The 24,598-nt window shown below is 43.3% G+C and overlaps 2 protein-coding genes and 1 long non-coding RNA gene across 5 annotated transcripts in view; 2 read left to right on the plus strand and 1 right to left on the minus strand.

The window, feature by feature from the left end:
- Positions 1–24,598, minus strand: part of LOC308588379 — a 289,543-nt gene that overhangs the window by 185,937 nt on the left and 79,008 nt on the right. The gene's annotated exons all lie outside the window — the stretch shown is intronic.
- On the plus strand, positions 1,589–14,710 carry YWHAB (tyrosine 3-monooxygenase/tryptophan 5-monooxygenase activation protein beta). Its single transcript, XM_081196708.1, has 6 exons — positions 1,589–1,777; positions 9,935–10,236; positions 10,781–10,904; positions 11,864–12,027; positions 12,402–12,497; positions 12,918–14,710. Exons 2-6 carry the CDS (start codon positions 9,943–9,945, stop codon positions 12,972–12,974), a joined length of 735 nt encoding a protein of 244 aa, XP_081052834.1. The 5' UTR covers positions 1,589–1,777; positions 9,935–9,942; the 3' UTR covers positions 12,975–14,710.
- The window catches only part of PABPC1L (poly(A) binding protein cytoplasmic 1 like), a 30,379-nt gene continuing 23,548 nt past the window's right edge, over positions 17,768–24,598 (plus strand). Inside the window, exons 1-2 of one of the 3 annotated variants that reach the window (XM_081196226.1) lie at positions 17,768–18,568; positions 23,343–23,554. In XM_081196226.1, the coding sequence (XP_081052352.1) occupies positions 23,362–23,554 (193 nt within the window). In that variant the 5' untranslated portion in view covers positions 17,768–18,568; positions 23,343–23,361. Of the gene's footprint in view, positions 18,569–18,935; positions 19,644–23,110; positions 23,555–24,598 lie in introns of those variants that run through there. The other 2 variants (XM_081196224.1, XM_081196225.1) reach the window with 2 other exon arrangements.

Here is a 24,598-nt window from a genome sequence, read left to right on the forward strand (position 1 = left end):
TCCCCCTTCTCCCCACTCCTGTCCTAGCAGCAGCTCTGTATTTTTAATAGTTGTAGCAAAAAATACAATGCTGCCACTATTTCTAGTACAGCATACCCCATACCAAAAAAAAGGCTTCATCGTTTGAATTTCTATTTCTCATGCACTTGGTGACAAGGGTCCTGCTACCACCTAAGAGCAGTGACTGGTGTAGCTGATGCATTATTCCCAGAAGGCTAAGCCATGTTAGCCTGTTGCAGCAGAAACAATAAAAAAACTCTTGCGGTGCCTTAAAAGACTCACATTGCGGCATAAGCTTCCGTGTATCCGATGAAAGTGCACTCTAGTCAACAAAAGCTGATGCCATAATAAAATACGTTGGTCTTCAAGGTGCCGCAAGATGTTTTTTATTGTTTTAGATTTATAAGCTGTTCAGGTACATGGGAAAAGGCAGCAAGTCACTTGCCACATACTCCCTGAGTAGTAAGTAAAACTAATGGGATCATAGGAAGCTGCCATGGCAGATCAGGCTTCGTCCAGGCTAGCAGAGGCTCTCCAAGGGGTCAGGCAAGCAGGGCGTTCTTTGCCACCGCTGCCCCAAATGCATTTACAGTGCTACCTCTGCTTACGTACTTAATTCGTTCCGGAGGTCCGTTCTTAACCTGAAACTGTTCTTAACCTGAAGCACCACTTTAGCTAATGGGGCCTCCTGCTGCTGCTGCGCCGCCGGAGCACGATTTCTGTTCTCATCCTGAAGCAAAGTTCTTAACCCGAGGTACTATTTCTGGGTTAGCAGAGTCTGTAACTTGAAGCGTATGTAACCTGAAGCGGATGTAACCCGAGGTACCACTGTAGTTGGAGATGCCCAGGATTGAAGCGGAAACCTTCTGCATGCAAGACACACACACTGCTTTGGAAATGAGTCGGTCCATCGAGCTCCCTGTTGTCTCCTCTGGTTGTCAGCAGCAAGGTATCACGCAAGGGAGGCTCCCAGCCCTACCTCCCAGCGGTGCCAGGATTGAACCTGCAACATTTCTGCTCCCTACCACCGAGCTGCAGCCCTCCCCGAGGGCGATCGCTGAAGGGACGCGCACACGACCTTCTGTCCGCTCCACGCAAGCCGCTGAGAGGTTCAGAGCAGAACGCGCCAAAGCGGAAGCTACCATTAGGAGAGGAGGCGGGGTGGTGGTGGTTGGATGGGCGCCATGTGCGCAGAAGAGGGAGAGAATACACCTCTTCCTTTGTTCCCTATGCAACGATCCCTTTCCTTGCCCACCTCCTGCCTCTGAGCGGACCCCGCACCTGGCTGACACGGCACCAGGAAGACAGGGCAGTACGGGGGGGGGGGGGAGAGCATCGCTGTCGGAGGAAGCGGAGTGTGTCCGTGCGCGTGCGTGTACGGGTGGCGGGGAGCGTCGCTTCCCTCTCTGCCTCCCAAAACTGGGCCTGGAAGCCGTTGGCCTGTTGCCATGGCTACCGAGCAGCATCCTCCCAACCCACTCCCCTCCGCGGCCCTGGCAGTCCAATAGGGGAAGCGGGAGACGCCGCGGGGAGTTGGGCGGGGGGAGAGAAAGAGAGAAGACAGAGGGAGGGGGGAGGGAAGGAGGAAGGCGTGTCCGTGGCGGAAAGGGCGTGGCCCCGGCGCCGGAAGTGCCTGCAGGAGCCGCAGGGTGTGTATCTCTGTGGTGAAGAGAGCGGAGCAGGCTGCCGCGCGCCGAGAGACGCCTCATTCCTCCCGGGGGACGACGACTCTTTTTGGAGGCCTGTGAGCCGCCTTCTCCTCCGCCTTAGCCGTCAGGTGAGCGGGTTTTCCCGCCGGAATCCCCTCCCCCACCCGGACCCGAGTCGCGCATGCAGCTGCCCTTCCCCGCCCCCACGCGCAGCGGAGGGGGGGGGGGAAAGAGGGCAGAGCCGAGGTCTCCCCCGCCCCTCCCTCCGTCCCCCTTTTCCTTCCTTCTCTTCCCCGGCTGCTTTCGGAAGCGAGGACGGGGCTGCCTCCGGCTCGGCTCTTCCGGAGAGAGGCCTGAGGAAGGCCGCGGAACCGCCACAGCCGCCGCCGCCTTTCGGTCCTGAGGCGACACCCCACCTACGCGGCGGGCTGAGGGCACGGGCAGCAGCCCCTCCTTGGCGGCGGGGCTCTCGCCTCTCCACCCCCCCTCACCCCCTTTCCCGCTCCAGGGTCTCCGCCCGGTGGCGTCACCTCGCCTGCCAGCGGCCCCGCCCTGGCTGAGTCACCACCTTCTGCCCGGGGCTGGGCGGGCTCACCTGTCCGGAACGAGCCAGAGGTGGGGCTGGTCTCTCTTTTTTAGCTGCGCTTCTGGGTCCCCACCACCCGGCTCCCGCAGGGTTCAGGTCGCCCTTGCGGCCAGGGGAGTGGGCGGGGTGCCCCTCCCCCTTTTTTTAAAAAAAAACACACACACTTGCACAATCCACCCCTTGGGGCTTTGCCCACCTGAAAAGACGGTATTTTTAGTGCCAAAGCAGCTTTAAGTAAGCTCACCTGGAAGCAAACCTCATGGGCTTCCACCGCTTATGACTACAGGCTTGGTCCCTTTTCTACGTGAATGTTCGTCCACCCCTTCCAACTACACATGATTTCTCCTTGCTAAAATAGTCTTGATTTCTTCCTTTCATTCCTTGTATTTTATTTTTAAAAGGCGTGAGATCAATAGCATTTGCGTTTTCAGAATACCTGTTCAACTGGTGAGGTGCCAAATGACCGGCTGGCTAACACTAGTAGTTTGATGGCGCTTTTAGGGAACAGTAGTTCCTACTGGTTAGCTATACTGAAACTTCAGTGGCAGCTCTGTTGGGGAAATAGTAACTGACCATTGTTTGGGTGCAGCATCTTTACCCTGCCACTTAATGAAGAAAGCTTTTAAGAGTGGCTTACAAAAATCCCTGTTACTCCCTTTTTGGCTGCTGCCAAACTTACCTGATGCACCAAATTTGAATCTGAGCTCTAAAACCCTTTATGTCAAAAATTAGTTATGTTTGTAATTTAGATAATATGTGTGTGACCAACATAAAAATCTTATTAAAAAAGAATTGTGTATCATACTTTGAATATAATGAATGTGTGGGTGCACATACAGTGGTACCTCTGGTTGCGAGCAGAATCCGTTCCAAAGGTCTGGCCGGATCCCGAGGTTTTTGCAACCCGAGGAGAAGCTGTAGACTGCTTCTGCACATACGCATGCAGCGGTAGACCACTTTTGCACATGCGTGCACTGCAAAACACTTCCGGGGCTCCCGCTTTCACATCCTGAAGTTACGTTACACGAGGGTAACGTATCCCAAGGTGCTATTATAATTCTTTATATCACTTTAATTGCATTCTAGTCTGAACTTAACTGCCTAGAGCCACATCACTAATCCATTAAAAACAAAAAACAAAAACCCTGCTACATGCTAGCTTTCGCCAACCCATCAATTCCATAGTAGAGATCCTTGACTGCAGTTGCTTACATGCAGCTTGGTCTCTGTGTGAACAGGGTTATTAATCCAAGACTTACTTTTAGGAAGATGTAGAGAACACAACAGAATCTGAGAACATGGAAGAAAGGCAGGATATAAATGTACTTGAATCTATTGACTCCTAGAACTTGACACACATATATCAGCAGCTCTTTCCAACTCAATCCATGATGATGGAGCGTGAGGAAGAGGAGTCATCATCACAAATCCAATAGGGAACCACCCTTAGAGGGTGTTCAATTCTTTCTCCTCAGTGTCTTGATTAGTGAGAGGAAGTAGGCTTTGAACTTCTTCAGAATTCAATTCCTCTCTTGAGCTTCACACACCTTTCCAGGGTTTCTGTGTGCCCCTACTCCCTGCACAAGGAGCCTAGAATTTGAGAATAACTTATTTAACGTAAATGGAAAGCCAATGTTACCTAGGGTGCCTCTGCTGTGAGAGTCCCTTGGAGTTACTAGGGTGAATATAGTAAAGATTATAAAGTCCATTGCAAAATAGACATTCTTCACAATTAATAGTATGTGAGCTGGACCATAAAGAAGGCTGATCGCTGAAGAATTGATGCTTTTGAATTATGGTGCTGGAGGAGACTCTTGAGCGTCCCATGGACTGCAAGAAGATCAAACCTCTCCATTCTGAAGGAAATCAGCCCTGAGTGCTCACTGGAAGGACAGATCCTGAAGCTGAGGCTCCATGAGAAGAGAAGACTCCCTGGAAAAGACCCTGATGTTGGGAAAGATGGAGGGCACAAGGAGAAGGGGACGACAGAGGACGAGATGGTTGGATAGTGTTCATGAAGCTACCAACATGAGTCTGACCAAACTGCGGGAGGCAGTAGAAGACAGGAGTGCCTGGCATGCTCTGGTTCATGGGGTCACGAAGAGTTGGACACGACTAAACGACTAAACAACAACAAGCTAGTGGCTACCATGTTCCATGGCAGATGTCTGTCCCATCCTGAATACAGGAGAAGATAAAGACCCACACTGCAGGTGCCTGGTTGCTTGGTTAACTTTTCCGCAAATGGAGGACGAGATGGCTGGACAGTGTTCTCGAAGCTACCAGCATGAGTTTGACCAAACTGTGGGAGGCAGTGGAAGACAGGAGTGCCTGGCGTGCTCTGGTCCATGGGGTCACGAAGAGCTGGAAACGACTAAACAACAACAACAAGCACGTTCTAAAATTAGTTAAGGCAGCTCATGTTTAAAAACATGCTAAACGACAAATAAAATGATTGATGCTTAAAACAATATAAAAGATGCAATATTTAATTAAAAGTACGCTGGTATAAAACAGTGTTCCATGCCTGCTAAAGAACAGGCATTGATTGACCCAGGTGTGCCTCTCTGGAAAGGCGCTTTCACAATCTAGGTGCCACTAGTGAAAAGGCTCTCGTGCACATACATCACACATCAGTACAGCAAGGTGACACAGGAGGCCACCAAAGTTAAACAGATTTCTCAGAAATTTGAATTGGAGCAGGTGATTCTGTAGATACCATAGTCCTAGGCCACTTCAGGTCTTTAAAGATTGCATTGATATAAGCATACTGACATTTTTGAGTATGCTTGATAAAGCCTATGTCAGCTTACTGTTGTGAGTGACCTTGCTGTAGCTGCTTGTGGTAAAGATGAATTAATATCAGCATGGTTGGGAGCTCTTTAAAAAAATGAACGGGAAATGAAATATTGGGAAGTTAAAAATTACATAGTAAAATCTCCCAATATGAAGATTATTACAATATATATATATATATATATTTGCTTTCGTAGATTTTCACGGGTACAGGAATGCAGGTTTTGGTGTCTTCGGGTGTCTTCCCGTGTAAGAGTTGGGGTGTCTAGGCGACGTTTCGACGAGGTCTCACTCGTCATCTTCAGGCTGGTGCTTTCGGCTTCTTGTTACTGGAACAGAGCAGGATCTCAGTGTTTGAGTTCCTATAAATACTGTTGAGGGGGTGTGGTGTATAGCCTCCAACGTTCTGGGCAGAGAGGAATAATAATATAATTATTATTAAAAAATGACATTTCATTTATGGTCTTAGGGTAGTAATCCAACTAAGTCATACTTAAGATCATTGATTTCATTGGGTGGTAACTTTCAGCTTTAATGGAAATGTATCCAAATAATGGTCACAATGACCTGAACATTCTTTTCATTAAGATGGTTTTGCATGCATGGAAAGAAGGTGATCAATTGTTCCTATTGTCCAGTACAACATAGTCCTACAGTCCATATTGGCAAATGTCATTGAATTATCGGTATAATAGTGGCCAGTGTTCTTCACCAGGCTGTAGTCAACATAAAAGACCACACATCAGCTTTATGCAAGAAACCTTTTGCAAATAGATAAGCTGCGTTTTTGCTATGATATTGGAAGGGGCTTCAGGGACATAGTGTTCTGTACCCTCTGGAAAGTAACCACCAGCTGTGCTGCCTGCTGGGAGAGCATTCACATAATCCACAATATCTGTCAATACTGTAGTTGCTGTTGCGTCAGCATGTCTCTGTGACTGAATTATAAAGGAAGTTCCCCCCACCCAAACTGCCTTCAGAAAGCTACTGGTTTCCTGAATTTCAAGATGAAAGTTTTAGAACTGGAGTGTTGCTGTGGAAGCTTTCTCTCTCTTTTTCCTTCTTTGGTTGTAGCAGATAACAATTTTCTCAAAACAAATCTATTCCAATGTTAGTTTAACACCCATTTTGGTCATCTGCAGCTCTTGTTTAAAGTGTAAATATGATGGAGAGAGATTGCCACCCTTATTATTTAAGATGGATTGAAGATGGCTTTTTTAAGACAAGAGAATTTGAAGCATCCCCCCCCCCCTCCTTTGGTGGTGTGGAAAGCTAGTAATGACAACTTCATTTTATGAATGTCTCTTAAGTGGTTTAATTAGAGCTGGTTAAAAATTAACCAAAATATCTCTGTCATTTTTCTGCATTAAAAACAATACCCAGGTCATTTGAAACACTTCATGCTAGTGTGTTTCCATTTTACTATATTAAGCTAGTCAGATACTTCTCTTCCAATTTCCCTTTTCTATAGTATTTAACTGCCATTATTTTGCATCTGTTATGTCTTGTGTAGCTCATGGAAATTAGAAGCAACAGACTACAAGCAGCCATGAGTGGTGTCTTTATAATTGCAATTCCAAACTGTGACTTACCTCAAAGATCCTTCAGTACCAATTGAGTAACCTTGGAACAGCTTCTGTTGTTACTTGCACTTTCCAGTGGTTTTCACTGATTTTTCTCAAATGGAAACATCTGAGAATCAGAAGTCTCCTTCAAAGTGCTAAAATCATACATGCATTCTGTGTTCGCCCATACATATTCAGTACCCAGGATTGTCTGGAGAATCATGCCAAATTTGGTAGATTTTCCTATGAGATACTGCTTTTGTCATGGCATTGAATCTTTTGTTCAGAGATCCCTCTATTACTTCCCCTTTTCCAAGCTCCCTCATAGTGACCATAGTGATCTTGTCTCAACAAGGTAAGCAATGAAGAAAATTCAAACTGTTCCTTTGTTCATGTAGACCCAGACAGATTGCTCACGTACTTGAGAGAACATGTCTCCTGAAAAAGGAATGAATTCAAACATAAAGAACTTTAACATGCCCTATTAGACAGTTCTAAATACTTTGGGCAAGCTAACTTCTTCATGCAATGGGACTTCATCTTCCTTTGCATACCCCCAAACCTGCTCTGGAAGATCCCCCACTCCCTGAAGCTTGGAAGGTGTGTAGGTGCTGCGTGAGGTGGTGGATGAAGGTTAAGTATTGTTGCATTTCTGTTTGTGCACAGAAATGCTTGATGCAACCGTATGGTAGCAAATTTTCCATCAAGGCAAGTTAGCAAGTGTGGGTAAAAGTTTTAAAGCTTTATGTTGAATTTTTTAAAAGTTGGAATGTTTTTATAGCCTTAAGAATGAAATCTGCTTGAGCCGACACATCAGAGTCCAGGTATTTATTGCACTTGAGAAGATAGTGTATAAGAGCAGTTGTCATCTTATTGTGTATTGTGTTAAACTGGTGGCTATCCACAATTGAGAGTTTGACTCTCAGGAGTCTTAAACAGGTGTAAGTTCTTTGTGCCCCAGTCACCAGCTTTGAAAATGAGTATCCAGGTATTCAGTTCCCTCCAGATAAAGAGACATGCTGTACCTGTCAGGCAAGAATGAGGGTTTTTACCACATGACTAAGGTCAAAAACTAGAAATAACGTTAATTGCTTGTAAGCAATTAACATGCAGATTTTAAAAAAATAAAATACCGTATTTTTTGCTCTATAAGACTCACTTTTTCCCTCCTAAAAAGTAAGGGGAAATGTGTGTGCGTCTTATGGAGCGAATGCAGGCTGCACAGCTATCCCAGAAGCCCGAACAGCAAGGCGGATTGCTGCTTTCACTGCACAGCCATCCCTCTTGCTGTTCTGGCTTCTGAGATTCAGAATATTTTTTTTTTTTTGTTTTCTTCCTCCAAAAACTAGGTGTGTCTTGTGGTCTGGTGCGTCTTATAGAGCGAAAAATACGGTAGCTGCAGCAGGGCCTTCTGAGTAAGGATCAGGACTGTGTGTGTTTAATCCTTCCTCACTGTTGTGATCCCACTATAAATCTATCCTCATCCAAGCTGCTATTAGCCCTAGGAGGGAAGCTCCCATTGGTGTCAATGGGAGAAGAAGAAGAGTTTGGATTTGATATCCCGCCTTTCACTCCCTTTAAGGAGTCTCAAAGCGGCTAACATTCTCCTTTCCCTTCCTCCCCCACAACAAACACTCTGTGAGGTGAGTGGGGCTGAGAGACTTCAAAGAAGTGTGACTGGCCCAAGGTCACCCAGCAGCTGCAGGTGGAGGAGCGGAGACACGAACCCGGTTCCCCAGATTATGAGACTACCGCTCTTAACCACTACACCACACTGGCTCTCCAGTGCTTTCCTCTGGGAGCTAACAACAATGTATGCTTTGTGTTTGGGGGGAGGGTGTTGGGGCCATGTCCAAAAAGGGTCAATCCCTATTCATTTTTGTTTCAATCCTGCTCGTCAAACCCTGCAGCAACTGTTTAAATCAGTCTTTCTTAACCTTAGGTCCATGGATGTTGTTGGACTACAACTCCCCTCTTCCTTGACCACTGGTCCTGCTAGCTAGGGATCATTGGAGCTGCAGCCCATCAACATTCAGGGGCCCACAGTTGAGAAAGGCTGGTTTAAATGTTTAAAAAGGTTACATTAATTGCTTACATGAAATTGATGCTGCATGTAGTACAGTGTTAGTTCATTCAACCCATCACTCTTGTCATGCACTACAGTGATCTTTCCATTCCCCATAATTCTGTACTTTTCTCCTAGAGCATGTTGCTTCTCTTTAATTCTGAAGTGCCATTACACTTGCACATATTCCCTTCAATAAATTGATTTACCTTCTGAAGGGTTTTTCTTTGTGGGGAAGAGGTAATGCATACTCCTAAGGAAACAGTTCTTGTTTCTAATGAAAAGAAACCTAATAACAATGCTGGTGTTGCAAATTCAGCAGGGAATCCTGTAAGCGGGAAATTGCTGAGAAGGGCAGAGACTTGCAAAGTGTTAGATAATGATTTATAAGAAGTGTAGTATTGTATTTTGTAATTGTCTTGGATAAAATTCTGCAGTGGTGGTGTGTGAAATGGTATTCAACTATGACAACTTCTAAACCTTCCAAATTTGGTCCAGCGCGGAGCTCCTGAGAACCAGTCGATCATCATTCCATGTCATTGCTCTGATGCTGGAAAATGACCTTGTTGCTTGCTGCAAAGGAGCAAGGAGCAAGTCTTTAGAACTGAGACACAGGTGTTCTCTGCAGGGGTTGCTTTTAGGTTGAAGGGGGAAGTGAGCCTGCTCACAGTTACTTGTATCCCATTTGAAGGGCTGCCTTGTTAGTTTATTCTCATACAAATGTAGCTATTGGTTAGCAAGGAGATTAATCTGTTCTGTTTAGTGGCAGTTGGGTAAAGCTATCTGAGCTCAGTATCATTTGCCTCAAGAAGGATACATCTAATTATATTGTAGCACAATCTTCTGTAGAGATAAAAATAGAAATAGTTGTGTACCTTGCGCTATTAGATGTAATCAGAGATGGCTATCCCTAATATGGTGTATATACAATCATTCCCAAAGTTGCTGTTGAACAGGTCAAATTTTACAGAGGATCAATGACAGGCAGGAGAGCAGTTCATAACAAACCACTCATAGATGCTACATCCCAGCACAGGACTCTTCTTTTTGTTACTTTGAAAGGGCCACACTCTACTACCCTATTATATTGGTGGATTTTTAAACTTACTCCTATGTCAAAGTGTACTGGAGTCTTCCCTTGTCGTCACTTTGGAATAACCCATATCCTGATAGTTTACTTTCAGATTTACTGTATTTTATGCCTATCAAATCATAGTCTGCTGCAGGAAATAAACATTCATTTTTTACTCTTGCCGCCCCCCCCCCCTTTTAGGAACAAACATGGATAAAAGTGAGTTGGTACAGAAGGCCAAACTTGCTGAGCAGGCAGAGCGCTATGATGATATGGCTGCTGCCATGAAGGCTGTCACTGAGCAGGGACATGAGCTGTCCAATGAAGAAAGGAATCTACTCTCTGTTGCCTACAAGAACGTGGTTGGTGCCCGTCGCTCTTCGTGGCGTGTCATCTCCAGCATTGAACAGAAGACGGAAAGAAATGAGAAGAAACAGCAGATGGGAAGAGAATATCGTGAGAAGATTGAGGCTGAACTGAAGGACATCTGCAATGATGTTCTGGTAATAGTCTAGTAGGAATGGATATAGCAGCATTTGTTAAGGGGCTCCATCTGCTGGGAAGCTTGTGAGCTCAAGGCAGGAGCACAGTTTCATCGCTTAAGGATCTACTTTGGTCCAACAGCCAAAGATCCTTGCTTTGTAATTAGTTGTTTATATGCTAGGTGTAGAAAATTATTTTTATTTGATACTTGATAGACGATGTGTACACTTGTATGGACCAAACCTATAAACAACACAAAACATATATAAACCTCTCTTCTATAATCTAGCCAATGAATTAAAGAAATATGACCTTGTATAAAACCACCAGAGTCTCATCTCCAAAGTTTTTTAAAAAAGAACTTGGTGCTTCCTGATCTTCTAAGTGTTGCTCAACCACAACTTTCATCATTCCTGGTCATTGGCCATGCTGGGTGGGGCTATGCTAGAGGATGTAGTTCCGCAACAACTGGAAGGCATTAGGTTAGGCCTGCATATTGAAGATGTAAAAATAAAGGGGATCAGTTGAGGAACGTGTGTAACCTTGTGATTATATGTCTTTCAGGAACTGCTGGATAAGTACCTTATTGCTAATGCAACACAGCCAGAAAGCAAAGTCTTCTATTTGAAAATGAAAGGAGATTACTATAGATACCTTTCGGAAGTGGCATCTGGAGAAAGCAAGCAAAGTAGGTGGTTACCTTAAAATCAGAAGCCTTTCTTAATGATTCCCTTCAAGAGCTGTGTGTGGTATTATTAAACTGTTTCTTGATCTCACAATAAATTTGTCTCAGTATTCTGAGACTATCAGAAGTTCTGAATGCAAAGGAATAGGTAAATGAACCAGTGGCTTCCTGTTGTATTCAACCATAACGTGGTTGACTACCATGGAAGGGCCAGGTTGAAAGGATTGCTGCTGCAGAATACTAGTTTTTAGTATCTCCAACTTAACTAGAGGTTACTAAAAGGAGGTAACAGCAAATCACAAGGAATGGGTGTTCTGCATTCTTCCGTTAAGACATTAGTTCCCTGTAGGTGAAGACACATATATTGGATTTAGGAGTTGAATATGTCTACAATATACACAGAAATTAAAATTTTCTAGTGTTGTAAATTATTTCATGAAAATCTTCCTACTACACATTTTAAGTAAAGCTTTTTTAAAAGCATTTCACTCATTCCAAGAAAGAAAATATTCCATAGGAGTTCCCTTCATGTATTTTCCCATCATATCAGCACTGACATAGCCAGTCAATGTAATGACCCTAAGACAAACTAGCTAATTCTAAGTAAAGACAATATTTCCTGAGTTGGAGTTGCTTTCACTCTTGAGTGTTGTCAATGACTATGCATAGCCAAATCTTGCCACCCAGTGTCCCTGCTGCTAGATAGAAGATGACCAGTCTTAAAGCAAACTGGCACTGAAGCAGCAGCTGATTTTAGCTGTGAACAAGTACAAAAAAGGTAACATTTCAGCCGTCTTTTGGGAAACATTTCAGGCTCCTAAAAATACTGTTTTTGTGTGTAACAAAATGTTCACTACAGATCACTGTTCAGCCCTACTCTATGCAGGCACCTGTGTAAATGTTTTTGACTTGGAGTTGGCCATGTCAGGAAATATTAAAATTATCACCATCTTTTCTTGCAGCAACAGTAGCAAATTCTCAGCAAGCATATCAGGAAGCATTTGAAATCAGCAAGAAAGAGATGCAACCAACACATCCTATTCGACTTGGTCTGGCACTTAATTTCTCTGTGTTCTACTATGAGATACTAAACTCACCAGAGAAAGCCTGCAGTCTGGCAAAGACGGTAAATAGACTTAATATTGTCAAGAATGGTTATGGGGAAACAAATTTGAGATACACGTTGAGCATTTGTGAATGCAACTAGAAACGTGTGGCTTAATAAATCATGTCGGAGAGCTGTAGGAGATCTTTTATATTATTCAGAAGAAAGATTAATTATTAAGTTAAAATAACACCCTTGAAATTAGAGGTGGCACTTTTATATTCTAAGGAAGTCTGTCTTGGGTCTTAACCTGGATGAACACAAGTGTAATGTTATGCGTTTTTCGTCACTTAGCCAGTCCTATCTGGGCTTGGAAATTGAATGGGTTAAACATTCTTAAGGCAGGAAGGATCAGAAGCAGAATAAAGCGAATTAATTATTTGAATTTGGTTTAGGCATTTGATGAAGCAATAGCTGAACTGGACACACTGAATGAAGAATCTTACAAAGATAGTACACTGATTATGCAGCTACTTAGAGATAACCTTACTGTAAGTATTCCTTCAAAAAATTGGCTACACTTTAAATGATGCAATGTTTTATAATTTTAAGTCTTGCCATCCCACAAATGGTTGATAATTGCACCCTTACAAACTATTTTGGATGTAGCACAAAGTTAGTTCCATATGAAAGAATGACTGCTGTCAGCATTGTGTGTGTGGAGCAGTCACACCTGTAATGGAAAACTTGCCAAATGCCCTTATCAGGCAGCTAACAAATTGTGTGTTACCTGCAGGCTTCATGTACTCATTGCTTAACTTCATCTAATCTCCAGTCTTTAGTTCATCATTCATTAACTCTTCCACTCAAAAAATACTGCTCTACTGAAACAAATTGCCCCACTATTCCTTTCCAGACCAATGTAATTAACTGCATGCTTTCAGCATAAACATGTTTGTATTTTCTTACAGCTATGGACATCGGAAAACCAGGGAGATGAAGGGGAAGCTGGGGAGGGCGAGAACTAATGGCTGTCACGCTTCACTATATGTTCAATGTCACTCTGTATCCTACACGTTATATCCCTTTGTGCGACAAGCAAAAAGAATAGTACATCGACTTCACAACCTCAACGTAGCAAACTGTCTGTGGGGTAAAAACAATTGGTTGGTGTTCTGTGTACATAAAATGGAGATCAATTGAGCAATGGCATTTTGAACCTTTCCTATTATGAACACTTACAATTATGATTACTGTGTTTATATTTTTTTTAACTGAACACTGTGATTATGGGTTTTGCGATTGCAGTTGACTTTACAAAACTCTAAATGATGGAAGAGTAGATATGAATCATGTAATTCATTGGAAAGATTATAATCTGGGATCAAAGTAGTCAAAGTACAATTCTGTTGTAAAGTTGTACAGAAAATTATAGAGATTATATTGTGACACTGCAACATGGAAGGGAAACAATCTATTGTGCGGCATTCCAGTTCAGTAGTTCACTTCTGTGAATTTAATAGGCACATTCATCCAGACATTTTTGTTTTTGAAATAATAACGCTGGACACGCTGCTTTTCAGCAAAACGCTCATGTCAAATGTAAACATTTTCTGAGGCCTCAATTTAAAGCAGAGAAAAACGGCAGCCTAAGTTCCAGGCTCCTTAACAGTGGCAGAATACTGGGGCTTTGTCTATTTAGAAACAGCCCAGTCCTCTTTCTGTGGACATCATCAAGCCCCTTCCCACAGCAATAAGTTAACATATTTACAATATGGACTGTTCCTGGTAGTGAATTTTTAGAGCACTACCATGGAATTTCAACAGGATGTTTCTGTTTTTATGGCCTTATTAGTTGCTGAGTAGGCATGCTAAATAGAACTGTTTTCCCACTTTAAAATGCTAAAATCTTAATCTCCCTCCTCACTTCAGGGAGGAGGCCTGCCCCTTTGAATAATCCGAAAGAGCTCTTCTTTGCATGGATTGTGTTCTCCCACCCAGTCCCATTCCGGCTTCAGTTTAAAGCCTGAGGTCCTTTGTGTATGCTCTTAAGTCTTTGATGATGGGAGCGGCTTAAATATGTTGGAATACAGGTCTCACTTAGATGCTGAAGGCTTGCCAGTGCTGGGTCACAATCAAGATCCTGTTAAAAAGTTTTCCCATAGCTGCCTTAGGAATACAGACCATAAACATGCATATTAATTGTTAGCTTGAGATACTGAAATTCCAAAAATTCAATTGTTTATAAACCTGTCCAGTCAAATACCAGAATTCAATAGGAGTTGCATGGATAATGCAGAGGAAAGATTTGAATACTCACCCTTTTCAATCTTTTTAGTATCGTTCCTCTGCCTATAGCATTCCGCTTAGATCATAGAATCCATCTGTTCGTCTTTTCATCTGTCGCTGAAGAGAGAAATTCATGCACTGACTTCAAAATTCCCCTCTTACTAGCTGAACAAATTGTGCAGTTATACTTGGCGCTTGATAAATGCGGTAGTGAATGTGGAACCGAGCCTGTCTGTATATCTGGTAGCTCTTTTTGCGTTGTTTCTACTGACCAGTATTTTGCCTAAAGTTTGCTTCTGTGACGGTTGTATTGCCTAGCACACACACACGTGGTTGTGAGAATAGTATAGCAAAAAGAAATACCTGGTTATTGATGTACTAGATTTGTGTATGTCTTTTAAAACAGTTCTAGTTTCACCTTACACAATCGGGAAAGTGTAAAAGAATTCAAAAACAATAAAAAGTTTTATCAGTTGTGGTCTGTGGTGTTTTTTTACACTTTTGTTTGTTACTGCCATGGCTGAATACTGTGGTGGTGGAATGACTGTGCTGTTTTATGTCTCGTAGCTTGCTTAACTGCTAAAGCAGCCTTTAAGGTCTGCACACACACACACACCCAACCAAAAAAACCCACCACCTCGTCACAACTGTATAGAGTTGGTCACTTCTGTTTCACAGGAAGAGTGAAAGAAGACACCTTGTGCAAGGCTTTACAGCATCCAAGCCAAACTGCCTATCTACTGGACATCTGCCTTCTTATAGACAGTAGTGAATGATTTTGAATATCGTAAAACATGCTGCATTATTCCTTAAGGTATTAAAACAGCATTGGGTTCTAGAAATAGTTTAGATCCTAGAAAGTGGCCCTTGATTTCTTAGCTTTCTGACATGAAGCATGAATTCATATTATTCAAAAGCTACCTTCGTTATGAAATCCCTTAGGAATAAAGTTTGTCCTATAAGTACAAGTAGCTATGACCGATGGCTGGTGCAAATAAAGCTTCATTCATTCAGCTTGTAGGTGCAAGTGATCCAAGTGTCTAAATGGCACTATGTGGGTTGTAATTGTATTTAGAATAGTTCTGCTGCAGAAGTCTAAATTGTACTTCCTTTAGACTTTTGATTATTTTCCATTATTACAATAATATCTTATTCTGTCAGGTATTATTAGTACCACCAGCTCCGAGGTTCCTATTAGAAATACAGTGTGAGGTTCTAGTTTTCTGATGCACTTCGTAATATCTTTAAAGGGATCTTTCCGATCTCTTTTATGAAAAGATGCTTGAACTCCCCCTGCAGAAAAAAGTGCACAGGTTCTTTCAAATGGTAAGAAATGTAGCCAAAAGCAAGGAACCCTGTTCCTACAAAGACTAAGAAGGGCTCATCTAGGCTTCCTTTTGTTTCGTGTTTCTAGGCACAGATTCAGGCTTTAAAGCTCTCTGTCCAAGCAGACTTTTTTTTTGTCCCCACCCTTTCCCTGGGAAAACCTGTGTTTTACCGGTGAATTGGAGCAAACAGGTTTTCTGCAGATTGCTGTTCACTTTATTCAGTGGAAAAACACAGGTGTTCCTGGGCAAAATGCCAAAATCAAAGCTCATACGGCGCATGAACCTGTGCCTGGAAAGCACAGCACAAAATGAAGTCTGGATGGGCCCTTAATGTTGAATCTACACTTACTGAAGATTTCAGAAGGGGTAGGTTACTTTTGTACTCTCCCAATGTGTTGAGTGCATGAAATTGGCACCAAACAGTAACACACTTCCTGCGCTACCATTTCAGAGTGCAGATAATGAGCTGTGTGTTTCAGTACTTCCTCATGAAGGAGACTCCATCTGTTTGGTTTAAAAGGCCACGCTGAATCCTTCACTGTGATGTACTTGTTTTGCATGCATAAAGGGTTGTTTTTAATTGAGCATTCAAAGATGCAGCCCTCCCAACTTGCAGCCTGAAATTGCACGGCTTACAAAAAGCGTGCTTTCAATTTCTGCAGAATGTAAGCTATCCTTCCAGATACATTCCACAATTCGTTTGCTTGTCTCTGTATGTTGTTGGCTCATGCCCAAGTGCAGAGTACTTGTCTTAGAGCAGAAAGGGAAGAACGTGATAACTGCCTAAAACAGCTTTTCGTCTAGACAATGTGGAAAAGCAACTTGCTGCGATACCAAGCAGCTGCCAGTCAGCTGTGTTTTTTCCGTTCGAGGACTTTACCCTTCATAGGAAAATGAGAGCGATGTTATGGCCAGACTTTGAAAGACTTCTGGTTCCCTAGCTGCTTTTGCTGTTACAGAAAAGCCACAACTTAAACCGCCTTTGATAGCCTATGGCTATCTGAACAGCCCATGTACAGAGAGGAAAATGGAAAGGTATCTTGAGTACCTATGAAGTAGTATGACTTGATGTAGAGATGGAAATATGCTGAAAGAAGAGATGCGTGGAGACATTGCTTTAAAGTGTGCTTGGTGTTTCAGCTCCAGCAATAAGATTGTGGCGTAAGAAAGTTATTGTGGCATGAGCCTTTTTCATCAGATGCAGGAGCTACGGAGATGATGGATGCAAGCAGGGACTAAAGGACTGGTCCTTTTTCTTTTCCCTGCAATGATTGCTCAAGTTCTTTCTCACCCATCCACAGTGACATGGCGAGCCCTCTTTGCTGTTGACACTTGTTTTTGTCTCACGCAGCATCTTTTGCCATTGTGTTCAGGATTGAAATGTGCAGGGAGATAAACATTTGGGCCATTGGGGTGGGGTGAGAGGTGCATCCGTCCTGGATGAAACAGATAAACATTCCAGAAGGGTGTAAAAGATCATGGGTTGTATCCGAGTAAGTCGTAAGTATGTTTATTGAAATTAATGAGCTTAAGGGCATTGGTTTCAATGGATCCTACTCCCGAGTGTGACTTGATTAGATAAAACCCTACGTAATATTTTAATAAATGTTAATAAAAGTTATTTAGATGGTAGATTAAAAAAATCAGGTTCAGAGGCTTAGTGAGAGCAGCATGGCAGGCAAATTGATAGCAATTTTTCATTGGATCTGTGTCTAGTGGCATTCAGGCACTGAATCTGGGTAACTGAACATGAGATTTAACACCAGCCAGTTGATGCAGATTGGGCAACAGTTATGGGAAGAGAAGTTCCCCAGCAGCTTCTTAGAAGTACAGTTTCATCTGAGTAGTGGGAATGACATGTTATCAGTAATACAGTGGTGCCCTGCAAGACGAATGCCTCGCAAGACGGGAAAATCGCTAGACGAAAGAGTTTTCCGTTTTGGAGGTGCTTCGCAAAACGAATTTCCTATGGGCTTGCTTCGCAAGACGACAATGTCTTGCGAGTTCCTGCTGGTTTTTTTCTCCTTCCCCCCCCTTTTCTAAGCCGCTAAGCCGCTTATCAGCTGATCTGATCAGCAGAAAAGCCGCTAATAGCGCTAATCCGCTAATCCGTCAATGGGCTTGCTTCGCAAGACGAAAAAACTGCTAGACGAAGAGAATCACAGAACGGATTCTTTTCGTCTTGTGAGGCACCACTGTACATTAAATTTAGAACACGCTGCATCTGTCAGAAATCATTATTTTAGTGTGGCCGCCCCTACACTTTGGAACACCTTCCCAATTGACTTCAGCCAGGTGCCTTCACTGTACTATTTTCAGTGCCTGCTTCAAAACATTTTTGTTTAGGCAAGATATGTAGAACACTGACATGTGTTTTGATCTGGTTTTTAGTTTATTGCTTTATTTTTGTAAACCGCTTTGCTGTTTGGTTTAGTTTTACAATCAAATAGTATGTAAATTTTATGAAATAAATAAACATACAAACATTTTCGGTGTCTGATTTACCTCTTCACTCTTTCTAGGGAAGTCCCAAGGGTTACGGTTACTTTAACTTTCCTTGCATATGTAAATTGCTTAAAGATTCTACTTACAATCGAGTTGAATTTAAATTTTGTTCAAATGAAAAAAAGAGAGACTGAAATCTGTGTCTTCCCATCTTTTGATACTCGTTTTGTGCATGTCCCTAACACATGGAGAACGATATATTTGTTTGCTATTGTGGCTACTAAAGAACATATTGTAAATGTTTTAAAATGTCAGCAACGTACAGAACACACAGTGCATTGTTATGCATGTTACTCAGAAGTAAGTCCCAAAGCTTTCAATGGAGCTCTTACTCCCATCCAGGTGCCTTCCAGTTGGACTACAACTCCTATCATCTGGCTGGCCAGCCACACCTCTTTCAAGAAACTCCATTCCTTCCCTTCTGTTTTGTCTCTACCCCACCCTTCCTGCACCCCACTATTTCAGCAAGCTCAGTCTTATTTGAGTTGTCTTTGACTTGGGTGAGTGTGTTACTTTTCCCGAATCATTTTTTCATTCCAGCTCATATTGTGGTTCCTCTAAGCTTGTTGCTACCTCCCTCATGTTCATAGATGGTGTTATTCTGGCTACATAAGAACAGGCATTTTTTTAAAAAAATTCATTTTTAGTACATAGGAGTCAACATAGTTTAATTGTTTGTTAGGAAGCAGGTCAAGTGACTGTTTCCAATGGGCTGTAACAAACAGTCATACTCAAGAGTAGACCTTTTGAAAAAAGCAGGATTATATTTTTTAGTTTCTTTTCATTTTTAATATTTTACTTCCTTATGCTTAGAGGACAGTTTTGCCATGAACTTTCCTTCTATTTATGCAGCTGGTTTTTATGCAGAAAGTTTATTTTGATACTTAAGAGGATGCTCTCTTTAGTTGTTAACTGTGCTTTACAGAATGTATTGATTCTCTCATATTTGTTGCTTATTAAGGATGTTTTAATCTATGAATGGAGCCAATGCTAGTCCTACTCATAGTTGACCCATTTAAGTGAATGGGCATGGATCACTTAATTTCAGTGGGTGTACTCTTGAGTAGAACTTGACCGGCTACAACTTTCTCTTGTAACCTATGTACTACATCTAATGCTGGAGGCAATGTGCCCCCAGTCACCATTCCGGGAAATCACAGGTGGGAATGTCCAAGATCCTACCAGTGGTGTTGTATCTGGGGGGCACAGGGGTGGTTGCCCCGGGCGCAAAATTGTTAGGGGCGCAAAATTTCAACATCCTGTGCTGCCCGAATACAGCTGTGCACTTCTATTGTTGGGCTGTGTTCGCTTCTCCATGTGAACCAGGAAGTGGCCTATCCCAAAAACAGAATGACATGAATGTACATTTGTACTCTGCCCGTTTCCCTCCTGTTCTCTTTGTGTGGCGCCGGGCATTGGCAACCCATGCTATGCCACTGGATCCTGCTTTTGGTCTTCCCATAGGCACCTGTTTGGCCACTGTGAGATGGGCCTGATCCAGCAAGCTCTTCTTAGGTCCTTAAACCACACAGAGGGAGCAATTCAGCATAGGGCCAAGAAGATTGCTCTGTCAGTGTAAGCATTTCTGCTTGCCTGATTCAACCACCTACCCTCTCCTCCCCCTGCGTGCTGTTCTGGGGTGGGGGTGGGGAGCTCTGTTGTGCTAGTGATGGTCTTTGTACAAGTTTCTACTAGTGGGGCTTGTTACAGTTGAATCCCACCCCCTCCGTTTTGTTTAAATGGTACATAAATGGTCCAAATAACTAAACAAAACTAACTTGGGTCCATTAATTTCAATGGCTGTACTTGTGAGTAGAACTAAGTAAGCACAGATTAGTATTAAACAAAAGTCTATACAGACTAGGTTTATATTTAAAAATAAATAGATAAATCCACAGCCGACCGCTTTCCTCACCTACCCCTAGTTTTTAGAAGGGAAGTACATAGCTTTCATCCCAGAGTTGAATTCCAGTACCTCTTTCTTTGAAAACAAACCTGCAGAGTAGGCAAGGGGGTGGAGTCTGTTTTGTAGTATTTTGAAGCCATGAAGTGTCTTATAAATGAGTGGATGACAACCTTCACTGCTGGTGTTGGCATCGAAGCTCACAGGAGCACAAGACCCAGCTTCCCACCCTGAACACTTAACAAAAGAGCTGGTTTTATTGCCTTGCCCTGTACTTCTAACTCTGGAGGGACTGGCAGCATGGTGTGGGGTCTCAGGAAAAGCCACAGACGCCTGTTCTTCTCCTGTTTTTTTGTTAGCCTAACTGATGCCATTTTGCATCTGTAAAAAACTACCTGCTTTAGAATTTAGGAGGGTGAGCCACAAATATGTGAAGACCAGATAACGTTGCTAGGCGATTTTCAGGAAATCCTCCCACTGCCAGGCTACTGTCTCCTTCAAGGTCTCCAGGCAGAGTGTCCTGTTTCAGTTAGCGGGAGCAGCTGAATAAACGAGTGATTGTGGGAATCTCCTCTGTCTATGGCATTTATTGGCTTTTCAGTGACCAAGGCAGCTTGGACCCGATTAGCGGACCCCCAACAATGGCTGGAATGGTTGGAGCAGGTGGTGGTGCTACAGGAAGTGGCTGGCCACACCTATGAGTGAAGGGGGCGGGGCAATGTATTTCTGAGAGCTGCTCCCACATTAGGGAGGACCAGCACTGAAGGTGAATGTTTGCTGGTGGCCTTGCGTAGCGTCACATGTGAGTGCTTTATGGGTTGGAGGGGAAAGCTGGCTGGTGGGAGGGGTTGGGAAATAATGAAAAGGCAGTATATTGTTACAGGTATAGCCAGGTTCTATGCATGTTTACTCTTAGTCAAGATTTCAGGTGAACATGTTCCCAGATTAAGTGTGCAAAGAACTGCAGCTTGAAGTTGAGCCGGTTTAATGCTCCACTAGTGCTTTAACTAAGAGACATATTGAATTTAGAGTTGGCTTTCTGGATTTGTTTCCTACCTCATCTCTCCCACCTTTCAGCCGAGACAAAAGTGAAGTTGTGGATTTAAGCAGACACATTAAAAGCACAGGAAATACCTGCCTTGGCAGTTTGTGAGAAGGATCTCGGGAGAGTAGCTGAGCATGAGTCAGCAGTGTGATGGAGCTGCAGAAAAGGCAAATGTGGTTATTAGGCTTCATGAGTAGAACCACAGTTTTCAAGTCACACAACGTAACCCTGCAGTTTGCTGGTTGTAACCTAGGCTGTGACTCAGGCCTAATTTCTGATTTTCCCAATGTGTGCCGTTCAGTGTGAGACCATTTCTGGACAGAAAAATCAACTAAGCAACCAGTTAAAAACAAGTCTAGTTACTTTCCACAATTAGTTTCCAATTGCTTAGTTAGTTCTTTATACAGCAACTAGTTACCGTAAAAGGTTTCCCCTTAATTGTCCAGCAGGAAGGAAAATCTAAAGGTCAGAACAAGACTAGGAGGAGGGACCCTCAAGGGGGAGTTAACAAACACACCCTAAACTTTTCTCTCTGCCCCTAAGTTTGTTTTGTAATGCATATTTTTCTCAGCAGCACTCTCCCCAATTGCTTGACTATGGTTGCAATCTAAGTGGTTTTTTGTTTGTAAACTTGTTTTATGGTATTGTGATACAAGATTAAAACTGGGTTGTTTTTTTGAGAGAGAAAACAAGCTCCACACCAGTTTTCAACTTTTTAGTTATAACTTAAACTGCTTCCTTTCTTTTACACTTGTTGGTATCCCCTTGTTCACTGTATCCTTGACATCTTTTCCCCTCTAGGAAACAAAAAATATGCCAGTCATTTAATTTCTGGTGTAAATTTTCTCTTAACTTACCTAATGGGCTATGTGAACATCAAATTAACACACACTTCCTTCGTGGAGGAGCGAGGGGGAAGGTTGCTTCCTTTCCCTGGCCCTCAAATCCTCTACCAATGAATTGTCAGTGAATTGACTGACACCCCTCTCCACCCAAAAAATGCCCCCACCTAGAAATGTGGCTGCCCCACCTAACAAGGAAGGCTGGCTATAGGAATATGACACAGCACATCTTTTGGGAGTCATCCTTAAATTTATGCAGTGCCGTGCCCAGATCCTCTGTTGAGTGTTACCCCACTTGGCTCCTGTAATCTGCTGGTGAGCACTGGACCCTATATGCCACCATTGGGTCCCAAAGTGGGAGATACCCCCTATTGTGGGTGGGGGGGTTACCTAGAAGGGCCCCTCTGAGAGGCAAGGGGGCGACAGGGGAACTTTGAAAATCTGACATCACTGGATCAAGTTCATCAGTTTGGTTGAATTGGTTAATTAAAACTAAATTGTTCTAATTGGCGTGTGAAGAAATGTTCAGTTGTTACCGTCTTGAATTGTATTGTGTCCTTATCTTCCTTAAGTGGATTGTGCCATCCGCTGTTCTGAATAATAATGTTTATAGGGTAGGGGGAAGTGGAGATGAGTTTATGGAACTGAGGCGGCATGAAAAAGTTTGGGAACCTCTGTATTACACCCTTCCACTCAACCTGTTGTGTTCCAGAATTTGTTGGCCTGCAGCTCCCATCATCTCAGACTAGTGGCCCTGCTGGGTGGGGCCGATGGGAGTTGCAGGTCAAAACAACTTGAGGATGTTGGGACCATAAAATCATAGAGTTAGAAGGGACCCTGAGGGTCATCTAGCTCAACCCCCTGCAATGCAAAGTCTCAGCACATGGGTTATGGATCTCTAATGCACCATAATTTCTCATGTTCTCTCTCTCTCTCTCTCTCTCTCTCTCTCTCTCTCTCTCTATATATATATATATATATATACACACACACACCCTCTTCTGTTTATTATTACCTATGGTGTATTATGGTGTGGAGGTGCTAACCAAGGGGGCAAAGAGGTTGTAATAGTACCTGTATGGGTTGAATTGTTGCATGAGCGGACTTCCCCCTTCCTTCTCCAGAGTCTCCTGAGTCCCAACCCTCCAGACAAGTCCCTCTGCATGAGCGGAATTCTGTTCTGCTAAGCATGAAACTTGTCGGGTGCAGCTTTGCATGTCAGTATACCTTGTATAAAATCTATGCAGATGTACTAATATATATTAGTAAATGCATGTGTTACTCCTATTTACATAGCATGGGCAGGGAGGGGAGGAGCTTGGTGAAAATGACTCTGGATATAGTGGGTTTCATTTGCAGGCAACTTCAAGAGCTCAGTCAGAGGTTTACAGGGAATCTACCCTATAGAGTCCTGCTATTTTTGCATCTCTAAAGATCCCTGTTATGCTGCCTGGGAGTAACTAGGTTTTGCTTCACTTCCCAAGTTAAACTGCATGATTGACCATGAATGCTAGTGGCCCAGGATACCCACTAGCCTCCCTCTATGTGGGCGACTTGCACCCGGATGTAACGGAAGCCATGTTGTACGAGAAATTCTCGCCTGCTGGACCAATACTGTCCATCAGAGTTTGCCGAGATGTCTCCACACGCCGATCACTAGGTTATGCCTACATAAATTTTCAACAGCCTGCTGATGGTAAGTGAGTGAGAACTTCTTCTAAACTCTCAAATGTTGTATTTTGTTTGCATCAAGTATCTTTGCTCCATTCTTCAGCTGAAAAGACTCCCAGGGTAGATTACAGATCAATAAAAAGTAATACTGTGTTGCCTGAGGTCAGAGGCTATCTCAAAGGCAGGACACAAAAGGAAAAGGTGCAGAGAAAGAAAAGGGAAGAAACTCAGGCGCTAGTTAATAAAGTTCTTACAATAGTGGAGAGGGAAATGGTTTGGTGCACAGGTGGGGAGCCTGCTGTCCTCTAGATGTTGGACTCCAAGTCCCATCAGCCCTGGCCAGCATGGCCAGGGGTTGCTGGGAACTGTAGTTCACCGTCATCTGGAGGTCCTTAGGTGCCCCATTGCTGGTCTGGAGAGAGAGGGGGATCCAAATGTTTCAGCTGAGCCGATGAAGTGGCCCTGCTTCCCATCTCTCCCTCAGCTGCAGCCTGATAAATCCATGTTGTACGATGTGCCCATGACTACTAAAACAAAGCAAGTTTTGCCAGGCAAAAAGGCAACTCAAGCTCTGCTTTCAAGCAGAGTCTGGGGCTCTGCAGTACTCATTTAGGGGATCTGAACATTTAGAAATTAGCTGGCAAGTAACCTTTTGTGTTCCAAATAATTTCTGGTAGCTGTAAGTTAAGTGCTGAGCTAAACCAATGTGAAAGGAAGCTTCAGCCTTGCCCTGTTCAATAGGCCACAGTGATTAATATTAGCCATTGCAAATGTCCTTCAGGAAGAGTGAAAAATCTGTGGAGTTATCTGCCATCAGCCCCAGCCAGTGGGGCTGGTGGGCAGTGGGAGTTGCAGCACAACAATATCTGAAGGGTCGTATCTTCCCCAGTCCTGCATCTAATGGCCTTTACCACTTGACCCATGATGCAGCTATGGTCTTGTTTACAGATGGTTGACTTAGAAACCATGGGAAGTTATTTGTACCTACAGCTTCCAGTCGTGTTTTCCAGAAGCCAGAGCTTCTCTTCTTAACACCAATTTCTTAAGCCCCACTCCTGTCAAAAGACTT

This window comes from Podarcis bocagei (genome assembly GCF_964188305.1).
Source record: "Podarcis bocagei genome assembly, chromosome: 5".
NCBI classification, from domain to species: Eukaryota; Metazoa; Chordata; class Lepidosauria; order Squamata; family Lacertidae; genus Podarcis; species Podarcis bocagei.